Source organism: Vanessa tameamea, chromosome 20 (genome assembly GCF_037043105.1).
Source record: "Vanessa tameamea isolate UH-Manoa-2023 chromosome 20, ilVanTame1 primary haplotype, whole genome shotgun sequence".
Classification (NCBI taxonomy): Eukaryota; Metazoa; Arthropoda; class Insecta; order Lepidoptera; family Nymphalidae; genus Vanessa; species Vanessa tameamea.
This window is the reverse complement of record NC_087328.1, coordinates 6,324,054-6,350,613: the sequence shown is the minus strand read 5'-3', so window position 1 is coordinate 6,350,613 and position 26,560 is coordinate 6,324,054. Positions and strand designations below refer to the sequence as shown.

Genomic DNA, 26,560 nt, shown 5'->3' with positions numbered 1-26,560 from the left:
TGACAAAATATCAATCAGGCGTTCATTAGTATGAGTGAGTTGCTTACGATATGTGTTAGTGTGCGTGAGATAATTGACATTAGAGCAGGGACAGCAAAAATACTAATTAAATTTAAAAAAAAAAAATTGTAAAAGGAAATATCAATAAAATCCATAACTATGTTATAACATATTTATTATATCAGTGCGCTTATATGTCATATAACATCGAAGTTACAGTTTTGGAATAGACAAAAACGTTTTCTAATTGATATACATAACTAATCTTATTCTAGAATAAATAAATATAAATTATAATTTATGATTTGGACATTATTTCTTTCATCGCTAATTCAATTTTTAGCTGTATGCAGGCAACCCTCTCTTGGAATATCTGGTTGACAAGATTCAGTCTTTTCTGCTCCAAGAGAGCATTTTCCTTTATTAATTTCTGTCTCAGTTCTTGTTCTTCTGGCGTGTAGTTTTCTTTATTCTCCTTGTTACTCGTGACGATACCCTCTTGTTTATTTTTCAAGGCAACATGACTCCTAAGTTTGACGATTTCGAACTGCTCAGAGTTGATTTTTGCTTGAAGAAGCGATTTCAGTTGCAAATACTCGGCATTCTCCAATTGCAATCTTAACACTTTTAATTCCTTCTCTGTGAATTTCGGCTTTTCAATAACTCGTTCCGCAATCACGTCCGTTTCCGTCGTTTCTTTTGTTTCAGCCGGTTTGAAGTCAAAATTATCTTCGAATTCTACTGGGAATGTTGGGTCGGATGTGTTTGGGGATTCTTTTGTTTCTGGGAAAGGTTCACCGATTGTCTGTGGTGTTTTTATTTCTGTTTCTGTAACCACTACTTCACTTGGTTGTGAGTTTCGCCGTGTTGGTTCGTCTTCTTGTTTCTCGTCTACTGAAACTTGTTGGATAGGCGCCGTATTCGGTTCAACAGATTTTTGAACCGACCGGAGTTTCCTCTGTAAAAATAATGTTACCTTTGATATTTCTTATAAAAAGAAACGAATTATTTGTCATGTTTAGATTAAAAAACTTCTTTAAAATTGGAAAAAATAATGGCCCATTATCAAGATATTCCAAGTAATTTAAGTCAAATATCACCTTCAACTGTGTGACGATCCGTTGCGCTTCCCATAGTTGCTGATCCCTCGCATTGGTGATGAAGCCGGCGTGCATTTCCGCATGTATCTGACTCAGAAGCGACTCTTGTTTGCGGAGCTCCTCACTTATCTCATTCGCAGTCTCGGGAAAGTCCGCCGGGATCGATAATAGGGGAGGCACGTATCTGTAACGAACTTTACTTTAACTATTCACAGTAAATAAAAATACAGACATATCAACATACATAAACGTAATGGCATGATTTCCAAAAATCTTCGAATGGTTTGTGGATTTTTTGAGACAATTATACATTATTTTGGTTAGGTTTAATGTATGGTATATTATTTATTACAGAATTTGATGTAAATAGAGAATTGAATACTTATATTTATAAGTGTATAGTTATAGTTCATTTGTAATCTGTAATATTATGTAAGACAATAATTTTGTAAGTACCTAATTAAGAAATATATGTGTTTACAAAATAAATAATATTTGTAATGTTGATATTGTTCCTATCATTAATGAGATAACGATGTAATTAGAAAATTTTAGAATATTACATTATCTCGTAATTATAAAAAATATTTATTTTATAAAGATATAAATAGAGACGGTTGGTGACGTAAGCGAGGAATGGTTAATATTTCTTACCGCAACATGGTCTATAGACAATGGTCGAGCGGTGACCACTTACCATCAGATGGCGCAATTCCCCGTACTCATACCTACTATATATTTATATATGTCGGAGATTGGAAAGCGGAACGTGAAATCCTAATCGATTTGGATGTATTCGGATACGACGGTGGGCCACACTGGGGTGGTTGACAGCTGACGGTTGCCAAGGATTGTTATTTTTTAAGGACACGTTGAGCCCACCTACGTCCGACTTCGCCGCGTTTCCGAAAATATATACGATGGATATTCCCTTCGTTATATATATTATTTATTTGCTATGTTGTGTTTCAGTTATATCTCTCTTTGTTCTCAAACGTATATGAACAACGGCCAAAAGAAACCTGCATTTATCGGATAAAATTTGACACAGGTGTTCCCCCCAAAGCACGTTGAAGTAGTTTTATTTTTATTTATTTATTAGGTTTGCTAGCGATTTTTAGATTGGTCATTCTTAAAAACATATACAACTATAAAATGTCCACAGATAATGTAAAATCATTTGAAAGCAAATACTACGTGATAATTAAAATATTAAGTAGTAGTAAACTGCTTACTACGAAAACAAAGGTGAAAATACAAAAAGTTTGTACATGCATACATCCTTACACCTTAAATATGAAGCTGATACCTGAACATTTGTTTTGAGAGTAATAAAAGATAACGCAAATTAAAAATATATATACTCTATTTCAATGGAAATAGGAGAAAATATAAATAAACAACTTTGACCTTGAATTGACATGACATTTTATTTACACTTGTGAGGAGAAAATTATTGAGTGAATGGGTAAAGAGTGCTAAGGAACGTAATACTTTATTGGTTCTACGTAATTTTTTAAATAAATTTTATATAAATAGCAAGAAAGGCACATATTCAAATTTTTAGATAGCAGTATTTTTAGGCTTAAATAAAAAATAAGGTCGTTAGTTTTGATTTGGATCGTGGTATTTCGCAAATAGCCTTATTAACTTATAAAGAGGCAGTTATTTTCAGTGATAAGTCATAGAAACACATTAACAATTTTATTTATATGAATAGATTTTTATTCCATCATTAATAAAAAGAAACATTGTATGTTTCAATAATGAAGTGGCATTTTCAAGACATATGACGTATTGTATAATACTAAGGTTTTGAATAAATAAAATTTTATATATCTTTCAAATAAACTCTTACTTTATCTTATATCTAAAACGACTTTGACCTTGAAATACATTTCTAACCATTAATTTTTTTTTAAAAAACAAAATGTAAATAAAAATAACATCTTATCTCAATCTTCAAACCGAAAAAGTAATGTTCAATCAGCGTAGGCCGTGTTGATGGCAAATCAAAAGTCAGTAGGCAAAAGCAAAAGGTCGTAAATACTAAATCGGTTACAATTACAGTTCGCTTAAACAAAGCCAGGTCGTAAGAAAAAAACTTTTGATAATTCCGAATAATATCTTACTTTTGTATTATTTTCAAAACTATAAATTAAGTGTTGCTTTGCATAGAACTGATCTATATTTTAAGATTTTTTATTTCTATAAAATGAATTAATTCTTTTAAATTTTTTGTCTGTACCTTACTATATAAAATAATATTATTTTTATCGAACAATATGTAACTTTCTATATTATATATCTATATTATATTATAATCCATATTATAACCAATTAAATCAATATATATTTTTAAAAAAATCTAAGCTGTATGTTAAAACTAAAATAATATATTTTTTATCTGTATAAATTTATTAATTCTCCATTCGTTTAGCGAACATCCTTAGTGAGGCCTCCATTTTAATTGTTCGTTCATCGAAAAATGACGTTTTGAATGTCGGCATAACTGTTTTCGTTACTTTGGAAGTCAAATTTAAGTGGATTTACGTAGTTAAGTAAAATATTGTTATATTAAAAGTGAAGATATATTAATCAAGAACTGTTTGTAGTAAATCATAAAGCGGACTTATCAACAAAACACTCGTGATATTGAAAAGTACGGTTTGTTTCCGTTCTTTCCTATTCCCATTGGAATAGAGTATACATGTAAAAGTAAAACAATCAACATAAAGACTGCATTCATTTAATATTGATTTAAAGTTAAAATATTCGATTTATAAGTAAAACTCCCTACTAATAGAGATTAGGTTGTTGATGACTAACTAGAAGTGCTAAGTGGATTTATGTTTATATGAGCGTAGAGTGGTATCTTGCAATAAGCTACAAGTCTTATCCTCAAGAAGACTTAGCCTTTAGAAATTTACTTTCCGTCTTTTGTTTTACTTACTTGGTGAGACGAACATCTGGGAACAGTTTGTCCGCTTTAGAGATGAAGTATGTGAGCAAATTCAACGACATGTTTAGAGCTGGACCCATTGCCGTTGCTATTGTTTGGATGTTCGCGTGATTCGTCTGAGAATAGATTGAATAAATATGAAATAATTACTTTGTATATTAACTTAAGCCAACTTTTTTATGGCCACTAGATTTTACCATCAAGTGGCCCATTTGCTTGTCGTCTGCCAATGTACCAACAACCTTGGGAACTAAGATGTTATGTCCCCTGTAGAAACCCTGGCTCTCTCACCCTTCAAACCAGATCACAATAATACTGAGTACTAATGTTTGGCGGTAGAGTATTTGATGAGTGGGTGGTACCTACCCAGACGGACTTGCACAAAGCCCTACCATCAAGTAGATATTTAAACATTACATGTCATTTTCACTTAGTGGTAGGGCTTTGTGCGAGCCCGTTAGGATAGGTACCAAACCAAACAATAATACTCGGTATTGTTGTTTACCGCTTTGAAAGGTGAGTAAGCCAGTGTAACTACAAGCACAAGGGACATAACACCCTAGTTTCCAAAGTCAGTGGCGATAAGCGATGTAAGAAATGTTTAATATTTCTGACTGGTGTCTATGGACGGTGATGGTGTGGTTTTGAGTTCCCCAACTGGCAATCACTAACCTAATACATATAAAACTTATATCAGAAGATGCAGCGCGTTTAGATGATTTTAGTACATAGTATTGCCGACGCTTTGCTTGTATTAAATAAAATGAAAAAAAATATATTACGGTAAGTCAAAAATTAATTATCTGAACCTTATAGACAAATAACATATTAACTATCGACATTATTTTCAAAGTATCTCATAATCTAGGTCATCATATAACGACAAAATAATTACCTACAGTATCTAACAGTATCTAAAACGGGATATTTACCATGTTTTTTATTTTTATTTGGTGGAGCTCTAAATATATAAAAATAACCATGTTAATTTAAAATCTTATATAAAATAATTACTTGTTATGACACCAGCACTAATGTAATTCTAAAAAAAAAAATACTAAAAAGTCTTGATCATCGAGTCCTGTAGTATCCAACTAACCTGTTCATTGGCGACAACATTCTCGAAGTGTCGCATGAGCCAGCCCAGTAGGCTGTGATTGCAGGCTGGCAACTTGCTTATAAGCGTTATCATTGTAGCTTCTCGTTGAGGTTCCGCGATCGCCGTGGCTTGCTCGAACTGACCGTGTAGCTCTTGTGTGAGTATCGAATCGGGTAACTCGCTGAAATGTTGAGTCAATTTTTTAAAACCAGATAATTTATTCATAATAAAATTCAAGGAATTACTGTAATTATTTATGAATTGCAATTAGAAAAACAGTCCGTGCTAAATTTCTGGATTAAGATTATTGTTAAGTATATTGTTGAACACAAGATTAAATAGATGATAAAAAGCATGGAGCTAATTCTTGTTGAATTTCGGGCAGGATATATTATATATATTTTATTTTATTATAAGTAGGATTTTAAATGTTGGAAAAGAGTAACTACTGAGTTTTTCGCCGGTTCTTCTCGGTAGAATCTACATTCTAAACCGGTGGTGGCTTCACTTTAAACAGTTTGTTAAATGACGATTCAAAAGTGTTTGTATAAACCTACTTGAATAATGTATATTTTGATTTGATTGATTTCATTCGTTTGGTTAAGTTAAAAAAATGTTCACGTGGACGTGGACAAAACATAAGTCAAAAGAATATTTTACGAATTTTACAGTTTTTATATAGCGTTATGTTATGTACGCAAAAACAATAGTATTGTTAGGAGAGAATAAAAGAAAGAGGTTGAGTCTGCTCGTCTGAAACCGTCGTTGCCGTGTTACAGTCATCCGTATATATTTTGTCGGTCAATGACTTTCTTTCTAACGAACGTCAGTCAAAGAACCTAAGACGTGATTTGCAAACATCAAAAATACAACAATAAAAACAAAATAATATAGAAAAATTAAAACATGTTAAATAGTATGTTGTATTTTTCATTATATTAAAAAAAAAAACATATAATGGTTTTCAGCACAAATATTTTCGAATTAGGAACAAGAACGACAAGGACGCTTTAAAAAATTAAACAAATTAAGCAATATTATTTTAATAGAAGACCTCCGTGGTCGAGTAGTGTGTACACCGGTTTAGAAAAAGTTCATTATTTTTCTATGTTTGTATTGTCGTTACTTCTGATTTTCCATAACACAAGTGCTTTAGCTACTTACATTGGGATCAGAGTAATGTATGTGACGTTGTCCAATATTTATTAATATTATTGCACTTTTAAAAACGTTCAATATTTGAATGTATAATCATTATTATTCTGAACTGATTCGGTATAATAATTTTCTTTTTTCTTCTTCCATCAAAATTTATTAAAAAGCACGAGAAAACAATGATTAACCGTTGCAGTCGATTTTAGCGTATGACGTTTGACGTTCTTTTTTGGACAACTAAATTGAAACTGGTTGTATTAAAATGGAACTGAGTATGCCAGTTTTTATTTTTCAAATCATATCAATCAAATAATGGGAACGCTATAAATACATAGTTAGTTTCTTTCTAAATAAAAGTAATATATTTTTTAATTTACCTTTGAAAGGAGTATTTTTTACTTCATTTTTTTTTGATAATTATAACAAAAATATTTATAACCAGACATCATGATCCTTTTTCAACTATCTAGTTTAAATATTTTATAATTTTAAATGTCGTTAGAGCAGTCCTTTTCAATGACTTATAGAGATCGGGGAGGTTGAACGGACACAGAACAATATTAGCATTTTTGATTTTTCGCGAAGTTTTGACTTAATGCATGAGGGTCACGTGCGCGGTGAACGTGAAGGAGAACAAGCGAACGTGTGTAACTATGATGCATAAATAATAATAATGAATTACGTATTATGAATAAATTATTGCATCAGTGTAACAGATTGATTGGTAACCTTATAAATGTACAGGAAAATACGTTACCTGATGAAACTCTTAAGCATTGCGCAAGCGACCGGCACATCCCAGTGATACGGGAACGTTGGCCCTCTGTCCGTGAAAAGTTTGCGTAGCTGCTGAAGTTTTATCTTGTCTGGCTCAGTCCGATATATCTGATTCGACTTTAAGCCATGTGCCTGAAATAATCCAGAATCGCTTTTTACATTTAGATATTACATAATATTTAGTCGATAAAATTAAAATTGTATGTATTTTAGTAAATATATTTTTCGTAAGGACACCTTAACAATCTTGGGAACTAAATTTTATGTCCTTTGTGCCTGTAGTTACACTGGCAAACGCCCTTAAATCACACAAGTACTAAGTAATGCTGTTTGGCGGTAATATATGTTGATGGATACATGACATGTGCATCATGTAAAAGTGCAGCCTGTAAAATCTACCTGACGGGAGTGATACGTGAATAATTAATAATTAATATATAAACATGACGTAAACGTCTATTAAAAATAAGTTCAATATTGTTTTAATATCCTCTTGTTACAGACATTATAATATCGAAATGAAATACTTATTAAAAAAAAACTAAACTCAATTAATGAGGATTTACTGTAGCTGAACGTAACACGACTAATCGAATTAAATAAGTATGCAAATACACTTTTTTGTGGAATTTGATTGGAACATTAGTATGGAATCCAAGTATTAGTTGATCTCGTTAACGTTGTTTAATATTGGATTATTTCAGACGGTTATTTTTATTTTACTTTAGCAAATAGTAACACATTGAAAAAAAAAAGGAAAGTAATATGTTATGTATAGTTATCATATTTTTTAAATAATGTAATCAGTATTAAACTATATGCTTAAAAATTTGAAATATACGACGAACACGAATCGAAAATTCCGGGGTCAAACGCAAAAAACAACAACTGAATTTTCATGAACGTAATGACAAATAAAACAAGTTTATGATTCATTTGCTTGTGGCGAAGGAAAACATCACGAGGTAACCTACAGGGGTCGGATGAAAATCTGCCACGTGTGTATTCACTCTGGATTAGCGTGGTTGATTTAGCTCTATCATCCGCAACAAGAGGAGGCCTTAGCCCATCAGTGGGACATTTACAGTCTGTTACTGTATTATTATTATTAACTTAACATCTTATTCTTCATTTATTACATTCAAGTACATTTATATCATTCATGAAGTAAAATTATGTAATTAATGTGCCTAATGTAAATTCCTTCAACCGCGAAGAGAATAAAAAAATTGAAATTGGAACATAAAGTTGTTAGAGGTATGACTTGAAAAAAAAAAAGTTGCCAGTATTTCGACCAACTCTGAATAGGTTTGCTATGTGTCATTACTTTTTAGAATATGATCCTTATAAGCGACACTAGCGAATGTGTGTTTTTTTTTATTCTAACGATATTATTATCAAAATCGGAGCCGTGACTACTTTGAGTAATTGTTGCTGTGCCTATATAATATTAGAAAGATATGTTTTAAATTTTTTTTAATAATTCGAATCCTTATTGACTTGTCGTTAAGCGTTATATTTTGTTAACTAATACATACATATGTATTTACTAGGACGCAATTGCTGTAAGCAACGGTCGACTTACTTTACTGACAATACAACATACGACGCATTGTACAGTTAGTTACAAAAGAAGACATATTAGTTAATTTGTCTCAAAAATCACCAGAATATATTTTTGCTTTGTTAGTTTCAGGTTTAATTATGATGATGATGTCTCGACTTAGCAGGAAATCTTATAATGCTCAGGCGCAGAATATACGGTTTCTTGGCTGCAAAACTTAATAATTTTCAGTGACCCGAGAAAAGATTTGAATCCAAGACTCGGTATCTTCAACCGTATAAGCAGACCAACAAGACACTCTAATATTGTGCATTATTAATAATATTAATCATTAAAACTGTAATCTAGAAATTTCGACTGTGACCCTGTCTAGAAATAAAATCATTCACACAAAATTTACAGAACTCAATTAACTCAATTGAAAGACGACAAGGAAGTTACGGATAACATTTCTGTGGATAATTAACAGTTAAGAAAAATAATATAGTTGGAATGATTTTGAAGTAATTTAAATTTAAAAGGTTCACTGTTCTGCTATACACGTTCACAGTGCTCATATCAAAAATATTTAGCACCTGATAAGTCTAAATGAGTTAAAAGTAAAAATAGCTTCGTTGCCTTAAAAAATAACATACTGCCATAGATTTTTTTGGTTTTCAAATTATAGTAGCTGGGTAGGTACCACTCATTAGTTATTCCACATTTAAAAATCAATATTTAGCGTTGCTGTGAAGTTTGCAATGTGTTCAGTTGAAGTGTAAGAATGTGTCAGTGTTACTAGTAATTACATGTAGAGATACATCCTAGTTCAATTAATGGTAGGATGTTCTTTGTGAAGAACAGTTACCTATAATCTTTGTAAAATAATGTCTATGGTAAGTCATGACATTTGAGTATATGTTTTAATTAAAAATTACCTGTAAAAAGTCGATACTGTCGCGAATAACGAGCGGCAGTCCAGTGTCGTCGTGGCATCGCGATCGTTCGACCGACTGCTGCAGAGGTACTCCAAATATTGGCAACGCGACTGTAACAATTTTACACAATATAAATGAGGTTTGACCTATAATACGTTTAAATTGAAATAAAAAAGGTGCGGAACTCGACGATGCTCTCCGCCTACTCGCGAAATCTGATGGGGCGCCAAATTCGACACGACCATAGGATCAATCACTTGACGTAATTTGCGAAGCACGGTATTGAGTGTATACACCAAACTCGAAGCTATTAAGAAATCCTCGACAAATAAACTTATTAGTTAGGCTAATAACATTTAATTCGCCTGATTTGGTTTTTAAGTGAACACCTCGGAATCGGACCTCAGACTGGACTTACCTACATATGTATAAGTCAACAATATATATGTTCAAATGTATAGCCTATTCCAATGGAAGTAGGAAAAAAGATAAACAAACCTTAGATTTACGTATTTCATGCAATTTGTTGATAAATCATCTTTATTTATAATACAATAATATTGCACTTAACCAATTATTTCCACTTTAATAGAACTTCTATAATTCCGGTAACAATCGTCGACGTTTAAAACGCCATTTTTTCGCAAATCCGTAGTGAATATCATAGATTAATCAAGCTCTCGACCAATGATATCGCGTCAATTTGCTGTCAAATGTTGTTTATTTGGCTTTTTTTCCTGGCATGGTTTGAATATAGTTTAGCGATTAAATTTCTTTATATTTTTAAAAGATAGCAGCAGAATATATTGACATAAACACACAAAAATATATAACATTTCTTTATTTAGTTACCTATACGTATAACTGTATCGCAAAAAGAATTACAAAAACCAAACATAAATTAACCTTGCAGTTTTTAGATGTTTAATTTTAAGTATAATAAAAAATTGGTAACGTATACTCTATGGCAATGTAAACTTTAATAATTTAAAATAAAAACGAATATTGAATGAAAATCAACTATCCACATTACTTTGTATTTAAAACAATGTAACTTTACTACATTTTAAATACAAAAATAATTTGTCCAATACGATAAACAAAAACAAAGTAACAAAAATCCAACCTGAAACATGTTATGAATCATGTCATATTATTCAAAAACATTCGAGAGCCTTCTCTCCAAGCTATGCTGTCTCAATTAAAAAAAAAAAGTTAAATGTTATTAAATTATTTAAAAAATAATAAATCTACATCTTATTTAGTTTCAAAATTGAAGCGCTTACCTAATAAGAAAGTACAGATAATTAACTCGAAAAGAGTATTTATTTAAATATTAATGTTTACATTTAATATTTTGAAATTTAATAATCCTTGCACAAAAAGATACGTAAAATAGTTATTGCACCTTATAGAAATTTCACATTAATAATTAAAGGCTTACATTCACATTGAAATAAAATTACATAACTTAATAAATGACATATAACTATAATAATACTAAATAACATCTAACTATATAACTTACACGTTTTTACGTTTACATATTTTTTACAATATATTTAGACTAATGAAACTCAATGTTAGTGTTGCCAGATACTCTTAAAATATATCCGAAACTATTTATTTGAGTTTGATCACCACAATGTTTATTCATGTGACGGTGAAAATATTGCCACTTGGCATTGTCTCAAATATCATCATTTACTAAGGAAGGAGGAACAAGATGGCTAAGGCCTCCTTTCCCTTTGAGGAGAAGATTTGGAGCATATTCCACCACGCTGCTCCAATGTGGGTTGGTGGAATACACATGTGGCAAAATTTCGTTGAAATTAGACACATGCAGGTTTCCTCACGATGTTTTCCTTCACCGCTGAGCATGAATTATAAACACAAATTAAGCACATGAAATTCAGTGGTGCTTGCCTGGGTTTGAACCCGAAATCATCGGTTAAGATGCACGCGTTCTAACCACTGGACCATCTCGGCTCGGCAAGTTAATGCTCGGCTCGGCATGTGTAAACAAAATTAACTTTTTGTTTATACTTCATATTTATAAAATTGTTAACATACACGAGTATCTAAAGTTTTGCCGGCAATTAAAGTAAATCCAATTAAAATTATATGCGATTTTTAACTATTATTCGTACTATTAATAGTTATAAAGCATATTTGACTATCATAAAAAAAACAGCAATAATATTTATCGCTAAAATAAAAACGGATCTACTTTAAAAAGTGACTTTATTCTCTCTTATTGTGAAACAATCTTCATAGTAGTCCCTGCGTTATATTCGGAGAAATAATCGTAACTCATTTAGCACAAATAATAGCCATTAACATAAAATTTAAATTTGAAATCGATTGTAGTAACTCCTAGTATCTTCTCCATCATTCGTAAAACGTTGTCGGAATATTTTTAGACAAAACAAAAATAAATAAATATATAACATTAATATTTCTTACCTCCGATTTCAAAACCGTATAGAAAAGGATTCGTGCTATACATGGTTACAATGTTACACAGAGTAATGAAAATTAAACGTTTGCACGATCGGAATTAAGAAGTTAATGTCACATCTTATCACTTACCTTGGGCGAGTGTTTTGTTTTGTCATTAGCACAGATAATTCTCTGACGTATTATCATTTAACACTTTTTTTTTGTAACGCATCTATTCAGCTGCGTTCAGAGCAGTTACGTTTACCAACAATATATCGATGGATGATTATTTTTTTAAAATTTAATGTTTAGTTCATAAGGGAGCATTCACAAACTACTTAACTAATTCACAAACTTTAGTTATAGTAGAGGTAAGGAAAACAATTATGTTAAGTAGCAAGTTAAGTAACTGGGATACACGAAGTCAGATGGAATCAGATTCAATTTATCAAATTGAAAATTAAACAAAAGCTATACCTATAGCTTTAAAAATAAAGGTACTCAAAACTGTTGTCAATTAGAGTTATAATTATCAATATATTCAGATACAATACGCAGACTTATGGTTGGATTAAGGGCAAATAAGAAGAACCTTAGGTACCATACAAATTTATCATATAAATAAGGAGGTATAATATGAAAAATAATTCCTTATTGCTCAGTTCTTGAGTCGTTCGGATAAGTTCTAAAATACCCATGTCACCAAACGTGTCTTAATAATAAAGGTTAAATTATATGCAAGAACTACAAGGACAAGCGTTGACATTAGATTAAAGAGTATTATAACTTGTTTACCTAAAAACATTTTTTGGGATTTTATTGCGATTTAACCTAGCCGTCAGTCCCGACTTTGTACGGGTAAAATTCATACCGATTTTCTTCCGTAAAGTCGAAATTTCTAGAAATAATTGGTTAGCGGTTTACGTTATAAAATAAACCTATGTTACAAATAGCTTTCTAGACTCCGGAGTTTTCGCTGTTCTTTGATAGTCAGTCAATACGAATTTAAAAGTCGATACATTTGCAAAGTAAGAGTTTAATGTAAACAAACTTCTAATTGAGGCGTTGAATCTTATAACTACTTCTTGAGATATTTATTAGTATTTCAAATTAATATCGGATATTTTAACTCACTAGGAAACATATATATAAATAAATAACTCACCTCCCAATGTAAATATTTCTTCGAAAGGCACACCCGACGTCACCGTGGACGGCACCTTCGTTAGCTTTTTATCTTTTTTATCTTTATCTTTTTCTTTAAACTTTTCCTTGTCTTTCTCTTTTACCTTCTCCTTATCTTTATCTTTTACTTTTTCCTTCTTGTCATCTTTTAATTTCTCTTTCGATTCGAGTTTGAATTTCGCCTTTTCTTCTTTTTCCTGTAAACAACAATAAACTAGAATATGACGCACACTATAGTCGCTGCTGTCACTGGTGATGGATTATAATTTTGTATCAACCAAACAATATTGACATTCTGTTTACTGTTTTATTCTAATATTCACTAATGCATTTTTGAATGAACACTAAAGCGTACTAAAAGAAACCGTTATATTATAAGCTAGAGAGTTTAGTTATTGTTTGTTAAATTAAATCACGCTAATAAAAAGTGTACAAAAACGAATAAATTTATATATAGAACATTTTACGCGTTAAAATCACATAAGATTTGTTTACACGAACACGTCGTATTTTTATTAATATTTTAGTAACATGATATTATCGAGATAACATATCGAGTATTTTTACGCGCTGTCAATTGGAATCGATTCGATCACCTTGTTAAAAACACTTCGCAGGTGATGCATGTCGCGGTCTCGACACAACTGAATGAGCCATGCCTTAGCAGCGTCTGCTCAAGGTCGGATCTACCTACTCAACGGTGAAATTATGTAGACATTATGGACGAAGCAATGAGCAATAAAATTTGTTACTCGAATTATTTATATAAGTTGATATTAACTCGTTAAAACTAGTAGGCAATCTTTTTTGATTTAATTCTTAATAATAAACGAATCTTACAAAACGAAACGAACAGATTAAAGCATCTCCAGGTTGTAAATGAAATTTATTTTTACAATATTTTAGCCCAAACTACCAAAATTTACAGAACATATATATATTAACGTATACCAATAGTAAGTAGAAACTAAAAATTAAGAGATAAAGGAGAATATATAATAATGAAGTTAAATAAAAGATGTCACTTTCAAAATGAAATGATCTATTTATTCTACGTCGTATATTCCCAAAAAGACGAGAGCAATCAACAAAATTTTAAATATATATCAAAGTCAATGAGAATTTCAACTGCTCAAAATTTTTACAAATCCGTTTTAGAATTAAAATTTTCTATTTCGTTTTCTTGAGACGTAAATTGTATTACACAATTTAGAATTTATTTACGAAGAATCAGGTGAGTGGGTTGATGATTGGAGTGTGTAGGTTTTAGGAACCTTTATCTCTAATAGATTATGTATACCACAACAAAAGTAGTTCTTAATGAAGCTTTGCAGGTGGTTTAACACTTGACATACATTTTTTACTAATTAGTGTTCGAAAACATTCGTTATTTCTTTTTTTCGCTTTTAGAAATGGCGGCAACGACATCTATTTTTAAATATATTAAAATAATAATTCACGACATGCCCGACATGACCTATTCATGGTACGTATACTAGATACACATTACGCAATTGTTTACGCAATCATACAAAATTACAATACAGTATTTAAATAATTTCATATTTGTTCGCATTCTAAATTCGTAATTTTGATTACGATTATTCCATTCGATATTTTTTTTTCAATATTATATTATATAGGTTTTATTTATATATGTCGTTTGAGATTCGAAGCCTCGGATTGAGTTAATCTATAACAATGATCCATTAATCCTATTTTCTGACTATAAATACATACAATATTAGTTGAAATATTTTGTATCTATAGTTATATAAATCCATTCAGTAATGTTACCAAAATTGGTTTATGAAAACTGTAGGGTACCCATCGGTAAAGCAATTTAATTCAAACGCACCGTAATAAACTAACGTTTCCAAGAAAAAAAAAAGGATTCCAATAAATAATGTTCGTAGTACTTCGTCGTTATTTTTAACATATAATTTAGGCTTTTATTCACATTAAATCGAACTATTCAAAATTATATGCCCAGAATTCGGACAAGCAAATTTATTCTCGAAAGTGTGTTTAAACTAAACCTAACTAACGAGAGTAGTGCCTTAGGTCGTAATATAATTGTGCCTATGTATGAGCGGGACACTAATGAAGCTGATGCATACATCAGTAAACTGCAGCGGACAGCCTCACGATTTAATGAACACGATGCCACATTGATCGCTATTAAATATTATTTTCATGAATATAGTTTCATTTGAAATGATTAATTTTATATGACAAAACAATTGTTTGCAGTATATTGTACTAGTCTTCGCCTGAGGTTTAACGCGCGTGTTACGTAGAAAAAAGTCCTTCCTTGAGGTTAAAATTTGCTTCAAACAAAATTTCATCAAATTCGGTTGATTAGTTTAACCGCGAAAACGTAACAGACAGACAAGAGTTACTTTAGCATTTATAATATTAGTATTGATTGCGCCACGTGAGGGCTTACCAAGCGCAATGTTTACCTATTAAAACTTCTACAATTGTATAAATAAATAAAAATGTCGCACCCAAAACAAAAAAAAACATTAAAGAAAGAGACTATAAGATTGGTAGTCGGTTACTCATCCCAAGTTATAAGCTGCACCTAGATACAGGTGGTAGTGAATTGTTAGTGGAATTGAATGGTTACAATCACCATAAATGTTAATGAAGTTTCAGTGACTTCGTCTGAATAAGTAATTAGAAAAGTCTCTTGACATTTAGTTCAACATTTGAATTACGAACATATTAATTATATCTACATTTACTATTATAATTATGAGTTTCATTTGTTTTTTATTTTTTCGTATTCACACACGATATGGATCTACAATAATGTTATGTTTTTGTATGTTTAATAAAAATGTAAACAAATACTATCAGATTTATGCTTAAAGTTCCTACGACTGGACCTTCTATCCCTTTGAGAAGAACGGTTTTATAGAATACATTTCATTGCAATTAAACACATGCAGGTTTCCTTACCATATTATCTTTCAACGTCAACCATGATAAGCACATGAAATATCAGTGGAACTTGCCTATGTTTTAATTTTGTACCTACTATCATCGGTTAAGATGTACGCGTTCTAACCACTTGGCCATCTCGACTCGAATTTAAGCTTATTAGAATAAATAACTATTTGTATATTGGACCCGTAATTTTGGAAATTTAGGAAGATATTTGTTAATAAGATGAATAATTTCAGAAGAGGCGAATAGACAGCTTGGTTCGATAACGATTTTATATTATGATATTTGATAAATATCATGCATTAAAGCCAAGCCAGGACAGGTATCTAGTATTAGGATATGATATATTCAAGCTCTCTGCCATCTCACCCAGTGAGGTTATAGTTCATTTGCAAGTCGATATAACAATCGTTTACAGTATAGCAGATCTCACCGAGAATGTTTCAATAATTAGCGCTTCATTAGAGTATGCATGAATATGCAGGACTTGCATTGTAATAAATATATTACCAGAAACTTTATCTAATTATTTGGGATCGGGGTCGATTCGGATAATCGGTCATAGACCGGTAATAAAGAAAAACGAACTGTCACATATAATAAACTTTATCAAGTTTAACAAACACAGTTCTATAACCAGAAAACTTGAAATATATCTGGACTCCAGCCAGTTCCAACCCGTTACAACAGCAAACAACAAAAATTACTTGGTTTTAATTTTTTATATTACGCTTAGAACAAATTCGGATAATTGGCGATTCGGTTAATCAGCGTTGGGATAATACGGCGTTCTACTGTAATAGTAATAAATAAAAAAACATTGAAACAAATTACGAATGTTTGAGAATAATTCAATGACAAAAAATAAAAATTCCGTGTGAATTAAAATAATAACAAAAATAAATTGAAACAATAATATATAAAACCGTTTACAATAGAAAGAGAGAGGGAGAGGAAGAGGAGATGTCGCCTGGATGGGATATAACTCTTTTTCTTTACGTGACGATTTCGGCCCGTTCGTCGTAAGTCGCACTTGCTTTGAGGTTAAAGAAGCTCCTCTTCAAGTGGGGAAGAAGCCATTACTTGGCCGTGTGATATTTGCGGTCTGTTACTAAGACTATTATGATGATAGCAGCTGTCGTATTTAATAATACTTAAAAGAAATATCGGCAATATAATTTTATTGTTTATTATGAATGTTAATAGTTTTATTACTCTGTGACAAATAAATTAAACTTAAATGATCGCGAACATTATATATATTATTTAAATTATTATTTCTGACATACAAACATCAGATATATTCCGTCACTGTTGGTTCTGTGAAATAACCTGGCATCAAACAAGTCAAAATTGCCACGATTATGCCAGCGATACACAGCACATTAGTAGATTTGGAATACAAAGGAACATACTTTTTAATTATATTAGTATCATGTCATCTGAATGAAATTTACCATCTGTCATTCTATTTTCAAATGAGTATTTTACAGATGTTTTATTGATACCAGTTTTTTGTATCAGAATTTATGGTACATTCCGTTTAATAAATTACATGGTATTTTATTATTTTATTGATAATTATGGCAGATGTATGTGTATAAATATAAAGAACTAGTTTCAGTCTGTGGCTTTGCCCTCGTGTGACGAGATGTTGGGGCATGGTGGGCTTTGGTGGTAATAGTTGGAGCTGTTGGGTATATTTTTCAAAAATAAAAAAGTAATCTGTGTGCTATTTCAGACTATAATTTATCTGTGCCAAATTCATTCAGATCCATTGGTTGAGTAAGAAACATCCATCCACCTCATCTTGCGCATTTATAATGTTAGAAAAATTACAATATTTTAAAATATAGTTTATAGAGGACTTCTTGAACTTTGGACGCTCAACATTGGTCACATCAAAATGCTACATTTTCTGTTCAGAGACCTTACACCAACTGAGATAGAATAGATAAAGTCAGCTTAACATTATCAATTTGATTCAGGCGATGAGAGTGTAACACGCCTATCTTTCAATGGCTGACAAACTCAGTAATTTTATATCTACATATGCAGGGGCTCGAATTCAGTGCATTAGGTGCAGTGAGTCAGGAGGAATTATGCACTAGCTGCTATACAAAAGAATCAGGCAACTCTTGAATATTATACAGTTTAGGTGTCTTATTTGCCTAGGAATTGGGAATATATGGATAAAAATACATTACCTTATCCTTCTCTCTTAATTTCTCTCTCTTTTCTTTTTCTTTCTTCTCCCTTTCCCTTTCTTTTTCCCTTTCCTTTTCCTTCTTTTTCTCTTTTTCACTCAGTTCTTTTTGTTTGGCCACATCATCTAAGACCTTCTCCTTGTCCCTGGATTTCTCACGTTTTTCTTTACTCTTTGTTGGGAATTTAAATGACTTTGTCTTCTTTGTTTTTGAAGGACTTCTAACAAAAATAAACTTTATATATAAATGTTTTAAATATACTTAAAAAATGGTTTCAAATAAAAGAAAACACACTGTACCAATCTCAAACAAAGGGAATTCAGGAGTAAGCAAATTACTTTATACTGTTACTAATAATTTTAACAATAGTTACTAATATTTACAAATATTCAATATTTAGGGAAGCAACTCACTTTGTATCGGTGTCTTCTTCAGGCGAGCTTTCACCTCCCAGAGCTGCATAACCTCTATCTTTTTTTGACTCTTTTTTATCTTTTCGACGTCCTAGTAAATCCTTTTTGCTAGGTTTTTCATGTTCACCACCATCACTGACTAAATAATTTACAAGATTAAAAAAAACATATAATCAGACTCATTTAAAAAAAAAAGTCATGTGGTATAATTAATAGATGCAACATTATATGTACAAAACAATGACATGATTTCCTACCAATCAATAATAGGAATTAAGCAGTACTAGTAAAACTGTAGGTAATAAAACAGAAAAGCTATATAATTATACTAATACTTTTCATGAAATTGCAATAGAATACAGCTATTGCAATTTCATATAGATATGAATATGGCTTAATTTATGTCATTTGTAATTTTTTAGTTATTAAACTCTAGCTACCTGTCTCGACTTAGGTCAGCTAGAATAAGGGGTTGCATAAAACATTTATATCATATGTAAATATGATATCATAATTACGTATCTCTATTGGTCGGCATAATTTTTACCGACATCTTCATCAATCATCATTATACCTCAGCCAATTTACACAAAAACTTAATGAATAATAAGCCTGTTCTTCCCTAATGAAACACTAATTGGTAAAAACAGTATAAAAATCTATTCGGTAGTTTGCATTTTATCGCATAAAGACAAACAGATGGGGGATGGGGAATTGTTTTATAATAATATTAAACATTAAACATTTTGATGAGTGTTGTACTGTTTTGTATTTTGTATTATAGATTTCTCTCAGTAAACGTATTGAGTTCTATTACAATGTATCTGAAGTTCTTTTTCAAGAATTAAGTTAAGTAGTGGTATGAAAGAAATATTTTGTTTTTATATAATACTTACAGTCACTTTCATTACTTTTACGTCCAGTTTCTGATGCGTATAAGCCTGGAAAATCTTTTTCTACATCTGGACTTTCGAAGTCCATGATGTTTGTTTTATTATTAGATTGATTTATTTGTTCAATTGATAACGTTATTACACATATTTAATAATTATTTCTTTAATTAGTTAATTGTATATCATAATGTCACTCTTGTTCATGTAAATGTCAAATTCAGAAATTCATATGACTTTTTTTTAAATATATTCTCTTGGAAAAGGCAAAAAGTTGGCACGATAGAGCCTCATGTTAAGTATTTTTGTTAAAAACTGTTCTGAAAATTTGGTAACCTATACAAATTTATAGTGTTTTTCTTAGTCTTTACGTATAAACTACTATTTAGATGCGTTTTTTCCATAATTAATTTACAAAATAATATTTTTTTGTTTCTGACTTTGTTTACGTGTCATTGTCAGTGTCATTATAATGAAATTGTTTTTGTGTCATTTTCATTTATAATTTAGGAAATTTTTGGCGTAAATTACTAATGATCGGTAATTACTATACTATTCGAAATTACTTATGTAAAAATTATTGTTAATAAAAACATAAACAATATACTTTTTATCAAAATCTATGACCTATTATTGTTGAACAAGTGAAATAATATAAGAAAAAAAGCAAAATAATGTGTGAACATTTTAACATTATAGGTAAATCAACGTAAACAGTAGTACTTTAAATGTCATGGTTTGCGGACCTCGCCGGCAAGGCAGAAAGCCTGCTAAACAACCTCGACGAACAGACAGGTGCAGTTCTGCGGAATCATAATGGCATAAAAGAAACGTGGACTCCAAAGAAGAAAACGAATTCTAGGAATACGAAAAGAAATCCAAATGTAACTGAAACAAGATCTAGTTATGGACCTTCAGGTTCCCCAACAAAATTTCACCAGTCACGATCTGCAATCAAACAAAGCCAGGACAATGTTAGAACACCTCAAGAAAATAGCAAAAGAAAGTCACCAGCCAGAAAACCTACACAATATAATCTTAATAACAGTCCAAAGACAGTAGTTGGTGATTTTAATGACAATAAAGTAATGGATCAATTTGGACTTAGACATAGAAGTAGGTTTACTTAGATTGTACTTTAATATATATATATATTTTGGAAAAAAAACCTTAATTTTTATTATTTCTTTTCAGGATATAGTTTGCCTGCAGATTTAGAAATAATAGACAATGATAACATAGCTTATAATATGCAGAATTGTGAAATTGAAAATGCAATGTTGAAAAATGAACTTAATGTCATGAATAGGGAAGTTTCAGAATTGCTCGACAGATTAAGCAAAACAGAAGATGGTATGCATTTATTTGATATTATTACAAAAAGTATCTTCATCTATTTAATTAGAAATATCTATTTATATTATCTATACTTATCTTATTTTTCATAATATCTATGTGGTTAATGTTGGTTATTAGAACTGAAAATTACACAGACTAAATATGAAAATAGTGAAAAACTAAACCACATGTTAAAAGAAGAAAATGATGCATTGGTGACACAAGCCGATAATACAAAGCAACAAGAAAATGAAGTGAACAATATGCAGAGCAAATACATAGAGCTGAATCAATATCTGGAATCAAGTATTCATGCATTGGAATATAAAAATGCTGAGTTAGAAGAAAAGTAAGTGTTTTGTCATGTCGGTAAAATTTCTTTCACATAGTTTTTTTTTTGTAAATTGTATCAATAATATTCAGAGCAAAGTTCTTTTTTTTTTTGGAATAAGCAGATAGACAAATCGTTCACCTGATGGTCACCAAACCTCATAGACATTAGGGTCATAAGAAGAACCATTTCATACATCACATAATGTGCTACCAACCTTGGCAATTAAGATGTTATATCTCTTGTGCCTGTAGTTACACTCACCCTTCAAACCTAAACGCAATCATATAAAGTATTGCTGTTTCATGGTCAAATTGATAACTGGGTAGAATGTACCCAGACACGCTTATATATCTTTTCTATTAGTTTCATGTATATTAGACTTTAATAGTATGCTTTTAAGTACTACACTTTTTAGATATTGATTATACCTTACAGCTGTCAAAATGATTGCTTGATTTTATTATAGTAATAGTCTATACTAAGGAAAATATGTATTACATTCTAAACCTAAGATGATATATATTTTTTTAATTACATTATATATTTAAGAAAATATCTTAATAAAAACATAATGGTAAAATGTCAAATTGGGCAGGAAGTTGTTGTTAAGTTTACATGTTAAGATAAAGCAAGTATAACTTATATTTCAGAATTAAAACACTCACTGAGGAATTAAGCAATAAAGAGGCAGCACAAAATAAATTAGAGAATGAGTTACGTCACGCTCAGACAATGATTACTGAAAAACAAAATGAAATTGAAAAGTCGTCAGCAGAGTGTCATCGATTAGAGAAAGATTGGGAAGCTTACAAATTGAGAGTTAAGAATATGCTATTTGCCAAAGACAACGAAATTAAGTCATTACGTGAGGGATCGAATTCTACGGAAGATACAAAAATGTTAGTGGAACAGATAGAGTCATTAAAGTAAGTATTTTATCTAATCATTTATCATTTTTTATTTGATTTGATTCTGATTTATACATTGATTATAAATTATAATCTCTTCTATTAATCTACACAATTATCTGATTTTTATTATCTGGCTTTATACAAATGTATTTTTTTAATCTACATTTCGTAATGAAAGTTAACCCATACATTGCGCAGCAAGCCGATTGGCGCGTTTTCTTTTTGTGCATACCGCTTGACAAACGATCAGCGTGAGCCATTGTAGTGCTGGGTCATTCCTGATTTTACGTAAAACGAAACGAACTAGTTTTTTACATTCACGAAACAGTTCTTTGAAACGGTTATAAAAAAAAACCGGTTTGTTTTCATAGGTTCGAGAACTTATTATACTTAGGATACTTTACTGAAATATGTATATTCAACGCTGGAGACATATTATATAATTTTGAAAATAGTCGACTTTATAATTTATTTGGATTAATTCTCCGTTACGCTCCGTGCTTATTTGCTTTAAAAAAAAAAAAGAAGTTAAGAAATATTTTTAAATTATTTGTAATTTCAATTATTACGGCTGAGGATTACCCGATTAATAATATTAATAAGCAGTCAATACTAAATCTGTAATAAAAAAATAATAAGCGTATAAGGAGCCTACGCAAACTTTTTATTTTTGTTTCGTAATTTTTATTGATTCTTCTACAACCAAATTTGTATTGTATTTCTTTAGGAATAAGATTAATTGTAGCATATTCGTTACTTCAAATCCAAAGTAGTTTCTAATAACTGGTTTAATATTCATACAATAGTAGTTCTTACGATGATCAAAATCGAGTGTTTAGTCAGTTACACGTGATCGAAAACGTTTCGCGAAGCAGTACCAAAACGACGGCCGCCGGTGCCGAGTGACGTCTCATTCGTTTTTAAGCTATATGTCCTATAATCAAGAAATAGTTCGTTCGTTCTTTATAAAATAACTAGTTCTTAAAACCGTTTCTGAAAAAAACTCCCAGCACTAAGCCATTGTTGCCTTTACTAAAAACCGTTCTTAATACAACTAGTAAGTTTGTATTAAATACGACTGTTTTTTGTATTAAATACGACATTATATAGATGATACAAAAGCGTGGACCTAATCTCAACGTGCGTCAACATGTGACTTTCAGTGACGATATATTATATATAATTTTATTTTACTAACATAATGTATTTAAAATGTTGGAAAAAGGTAACTATTGAGTTTCTTGCCGGTTATTCTCAATATAATCTACATTTCGAACGGTGGTAGCTTTACTTTTAATATATAGTTCTGTAAAATGAAGATTTAAAAAGTACTTGTAAAAGCCAAACAAAACTTTCGTTAAACGCTGATAAACGATAACTTTGTCAACGCATAAAATAAATGGCCTCCAAAATACAACTGGTACTTTATATGATGTTTAACATTATGTATAATAGAGCTTAGGTCCTGAAACCATATAATAAAGTAATGGTTCAAATACATATGATCATAATAATATAGTATGGTAACATCCTGTATATGTCTCCCGTTGTGGGCATCCTCTTTGCCTCCTCTTTGTTACGTGTTTTATCATATTGATCTTTCACATAAAAGGCTGATTCCCTTTAAATATCCACTGCTAGATAAAGGCTTTAATTGTCGCGATTCCGACTGGCTATGTGCTCTCTAATATCGTAATACATATACGGTTACCCGTTGTCTTCTTCGAGTCGTCAGTTCTGGTTTGAGAGTGCCCCCTTTCTCTTTTTGTAAGTCCTGGCCTCCTTTCAAAGGCTTTTCTACTCGGATGTAAGCCCTTCGAATGATATGCCATACTCATTGACAGTTCAACTTAGCTCTACTAGACTATAGTACCAATTCCAAGGACCCTGACCGAACCTTAGCTTGCGGATGAGGTCGAGCATAGAGTACCAGAGAAGATCCAGACCTGAGGAGAGTCTTGGTTCTATCGCTGGTATATAATTTGATTATGCACTACCAGTAATTTAAACCAGCTGTAATTTGACTTTCCAACTGAATATTCAACAAATTTAGTACATGAGTTATTTGGTAACGTTTGACCCTTTATTTTTTATGTTCTATCCTCGGCTCTCAATCAATCTAATTATTTTTCTTTACAGAGAAGAAAGGGAAGATTTATCACAATCAATAGCTCGTGTGCGTCAAGAATGCGATGATATGAAACAGAGCATGACCCAGCTGGAGCAAAGACACAGTGCAGCCGAGCGTGTCGTCTCAGCTCTACGAGATACGTTGAAGGAAGAACGTAGTTCTAGAAATAGGGCAGAAGTACAATGTCTTACTTTGGGAAAGGTAATATAGGGATAAATATTTAGAAAGTTGTTATGTTTTTTAAGTTATGTATTAAAATTTAATTAAACTATTACAATTGTCATATCGTACTACCATAAGTACTAATGCTGGACAAAAACCTGTTAGAAGGTTTGGAATGTTATATTTTTTTTCGGATTTTCTCATAAAGACATCCGTCAGCGCTAAACACGGACGGGTAATGAACGTAAATTAAACATGAACCTTCAGTTGTATTTTAAAGGATTTTGCATTGCATCTTTGATAAACATCCACTGGTACTACCTTATTAAATAAATATTTACCTACAAATAATTTAAAATACATTTTACATTACATTAGCAGTCTGTAAATTTCCCACTGCTGGGCTAAGGCCTCCTCTCCCTTTGAAGAGAAGGTTTGGAGCATATTCCACCACGCTGCTTCAATGCGGGTTGGTGGAATACACATGTGGCAGAATTTCGTTGAAATTAGACACATGCAGGTTTCCTCACGATGTTTTCCTTCACTGCCGAGCATGAGATGAATTGTAAACACAAATTAAGCACTTAAAAATTCAGTGGTGCTTGCCTGAGTTGAACCCGAAATCATCGGTTCAGATGCCCGCGTTCTAACCACTGGGCCATCTTGGCTCTCATCAATCTATTTAAAATACAAATGTTATTAATTTATTTTTATCTAAATTACGTTTTTCAGGAATTACAATCGTTACAAATCGAATCTACGGAAACTATAGCAAGCCTGCGAGTCGCTTTGGAAAATAAAGAAGAGGAATTAAACAACCTAAGGGAGTCAGCGTCCGCTGTTCCCATGACTGACACCAGCGCGTTGAACGTGGCCGACTATGACGTCATCAAGGATATCGATAACGAAAAGATACATTATTTAACGCAAATGCTGATACAGAAACAAGGCAAGATCGATACACTATTGGCTGATAATAATATACTGAAGATACAATTGGATAAATTACAGGTATGTTCTTAAAGTGACGTTAAAATATATCGTGTTTACGTCTTTTAAAAGTCAAGTTATGCCTTTAGTAGTTGTTTAATTTTGTATACCTGTTTTAAATATATAATGTTAATTGAATTAAACTAAAATTGTTATACTAATAGTAACTGTAAATAACCCTCTGTTGGGCTAAGGCTTTCTCTTTTGAACAAAGGATACATCCACGCTGCTTCATACTTTTGGTTGAATTGGAGATGCAATCAAAAGTTAAGCGCATAAAATAATATTCATTACTCTACTTTATAAACGTTGTCACCAGCGGCTTAGCTGTAGTTTTAGCAGTTAGTCGTCAGATGCTAGGAATAAAGAAGTAGCCTATCTTCTTCCTTGGAGTTGAAGCTTGCCTCGTTCCAAATTTCATCAAATTCGGTTCAGTAGTTTGACCGTCAAAGAGGAACAGACAGACAGACAGTATAGATTAGTATATATCCACAGACCTATCAGCAATATTATTTATAATTTCAGTCGAAACACCGATCAGATTTGGCCTCGCTTCGTTCGAAGTATTCACACAGCGTTGTGCACTTACAAGATGGCGACGCCCGCACGCGCTCCAGACTGACGTATTCCGGATCGCCCCTCTCTGCGCTGTCATTACGTATCGGCGTTATGATAAAGAGATTTCCAATATTTAGACTACTCATTTTGATTTATATGGTAAGATATATTGATGTCGTATTTCGTTATAAGTTACATACAGAATTGTAATGAATAACGTTACAAAATTACAGATTGGCCTTCATCTGTGGGTGCTCACGGTGCTCTTCACGAACACGCCAGAGGACTACGTGCCGAGACCGACGAAATTATGAATATATTATAACGTGTTCTATACATAAACGAAAATCACACAGTACCTTGTGTAAATATAGCAATAAATTAATTTGACACGCAATTGTGAAATACCCGGCTTCTCAGTCACCGATAAGAAATAAGTGTAACTTTTGAAGCTGACTTATATGAATTGA

The 26,560-nt window shown here is 31.4% G+C and overlaps 2 protein-coding genes across 4 annotated transcripts; one reads left to right on the top strand and one right to left on the bottom strand.

Moving 5' to 3' along the window:
* Window positions 1-158: 158 nt before the first annotated feature.
* Window positions 159-19,889, bottom strand: LOC113401548 (ralA-binding protein 1). Of its 3 annotated transcripts, none has more exons than XM_026641492.2 (10): window positions 19,673-19,889; window positions 18,777-18,915; window positions 18,364-18,583; window positions 13,182-13,398; window positions 9,575-9,684; window positions 7,074-7,225; window positions 5,162-5,342; window positions 4,054-4,178; window positions 1,101-1,284; window positions 159-958 (listed from the first exon to the last, which is right to left on the bottom strand). In XM_026641492.2, the coding sequence occupies exons 1-10, from the start codon at window positions 19,755-19,757 to the stop codon at window positions 299-301; spliced, it is 2,073 nt and encodes a 690-aa protein (XP_026497277.1). In that variant the 5' UTR covers window positions 19,758-19,889; the 3' UTR covers window positions 159-298. The 3 variants fall into 3 exon arrangements, with proteins under 3 accessions (XP_026497277.1, XP_026497278.1, XP_026497279.1); XM_026641493.2 differs by having other exon boundaries at window positions 18,364-18,580; XM_026641494.2 differs by lacking the exons at window positions 18,364-18,583; window positions 18,777-18,915; window positions 19,673-19,889 and adding an exon at window positions 13,798-13,929.
* LOC113401550 (golgin subfamily A member 5-like) lies at window positions 1,161-26,560 on the top strand. The gene is made up of 9 exons (XM_026641495.2): window positions 1,161-1,286; window positions 20,366-20,782; window positions 20,861-21,019; window positions 21,143-21,353; window positions 21,989-22,264; window positions 24,389-24,581; window positions 25,275-25,553; window positions 26,058-26,249; window positions 26,324-26,560. Exons 2-9 carry the CDS (start codon window positions 20,395-20,397, stop codon window positions 26,402-26,404), a joined length of 1,779 nt encoding a protein of 592 aa, XP_026497280.2. The 5' UTR covers window positions 1,161-1,286; window positions 20,366-20,394; the 3' UTR covers window positions 26,405-26,560.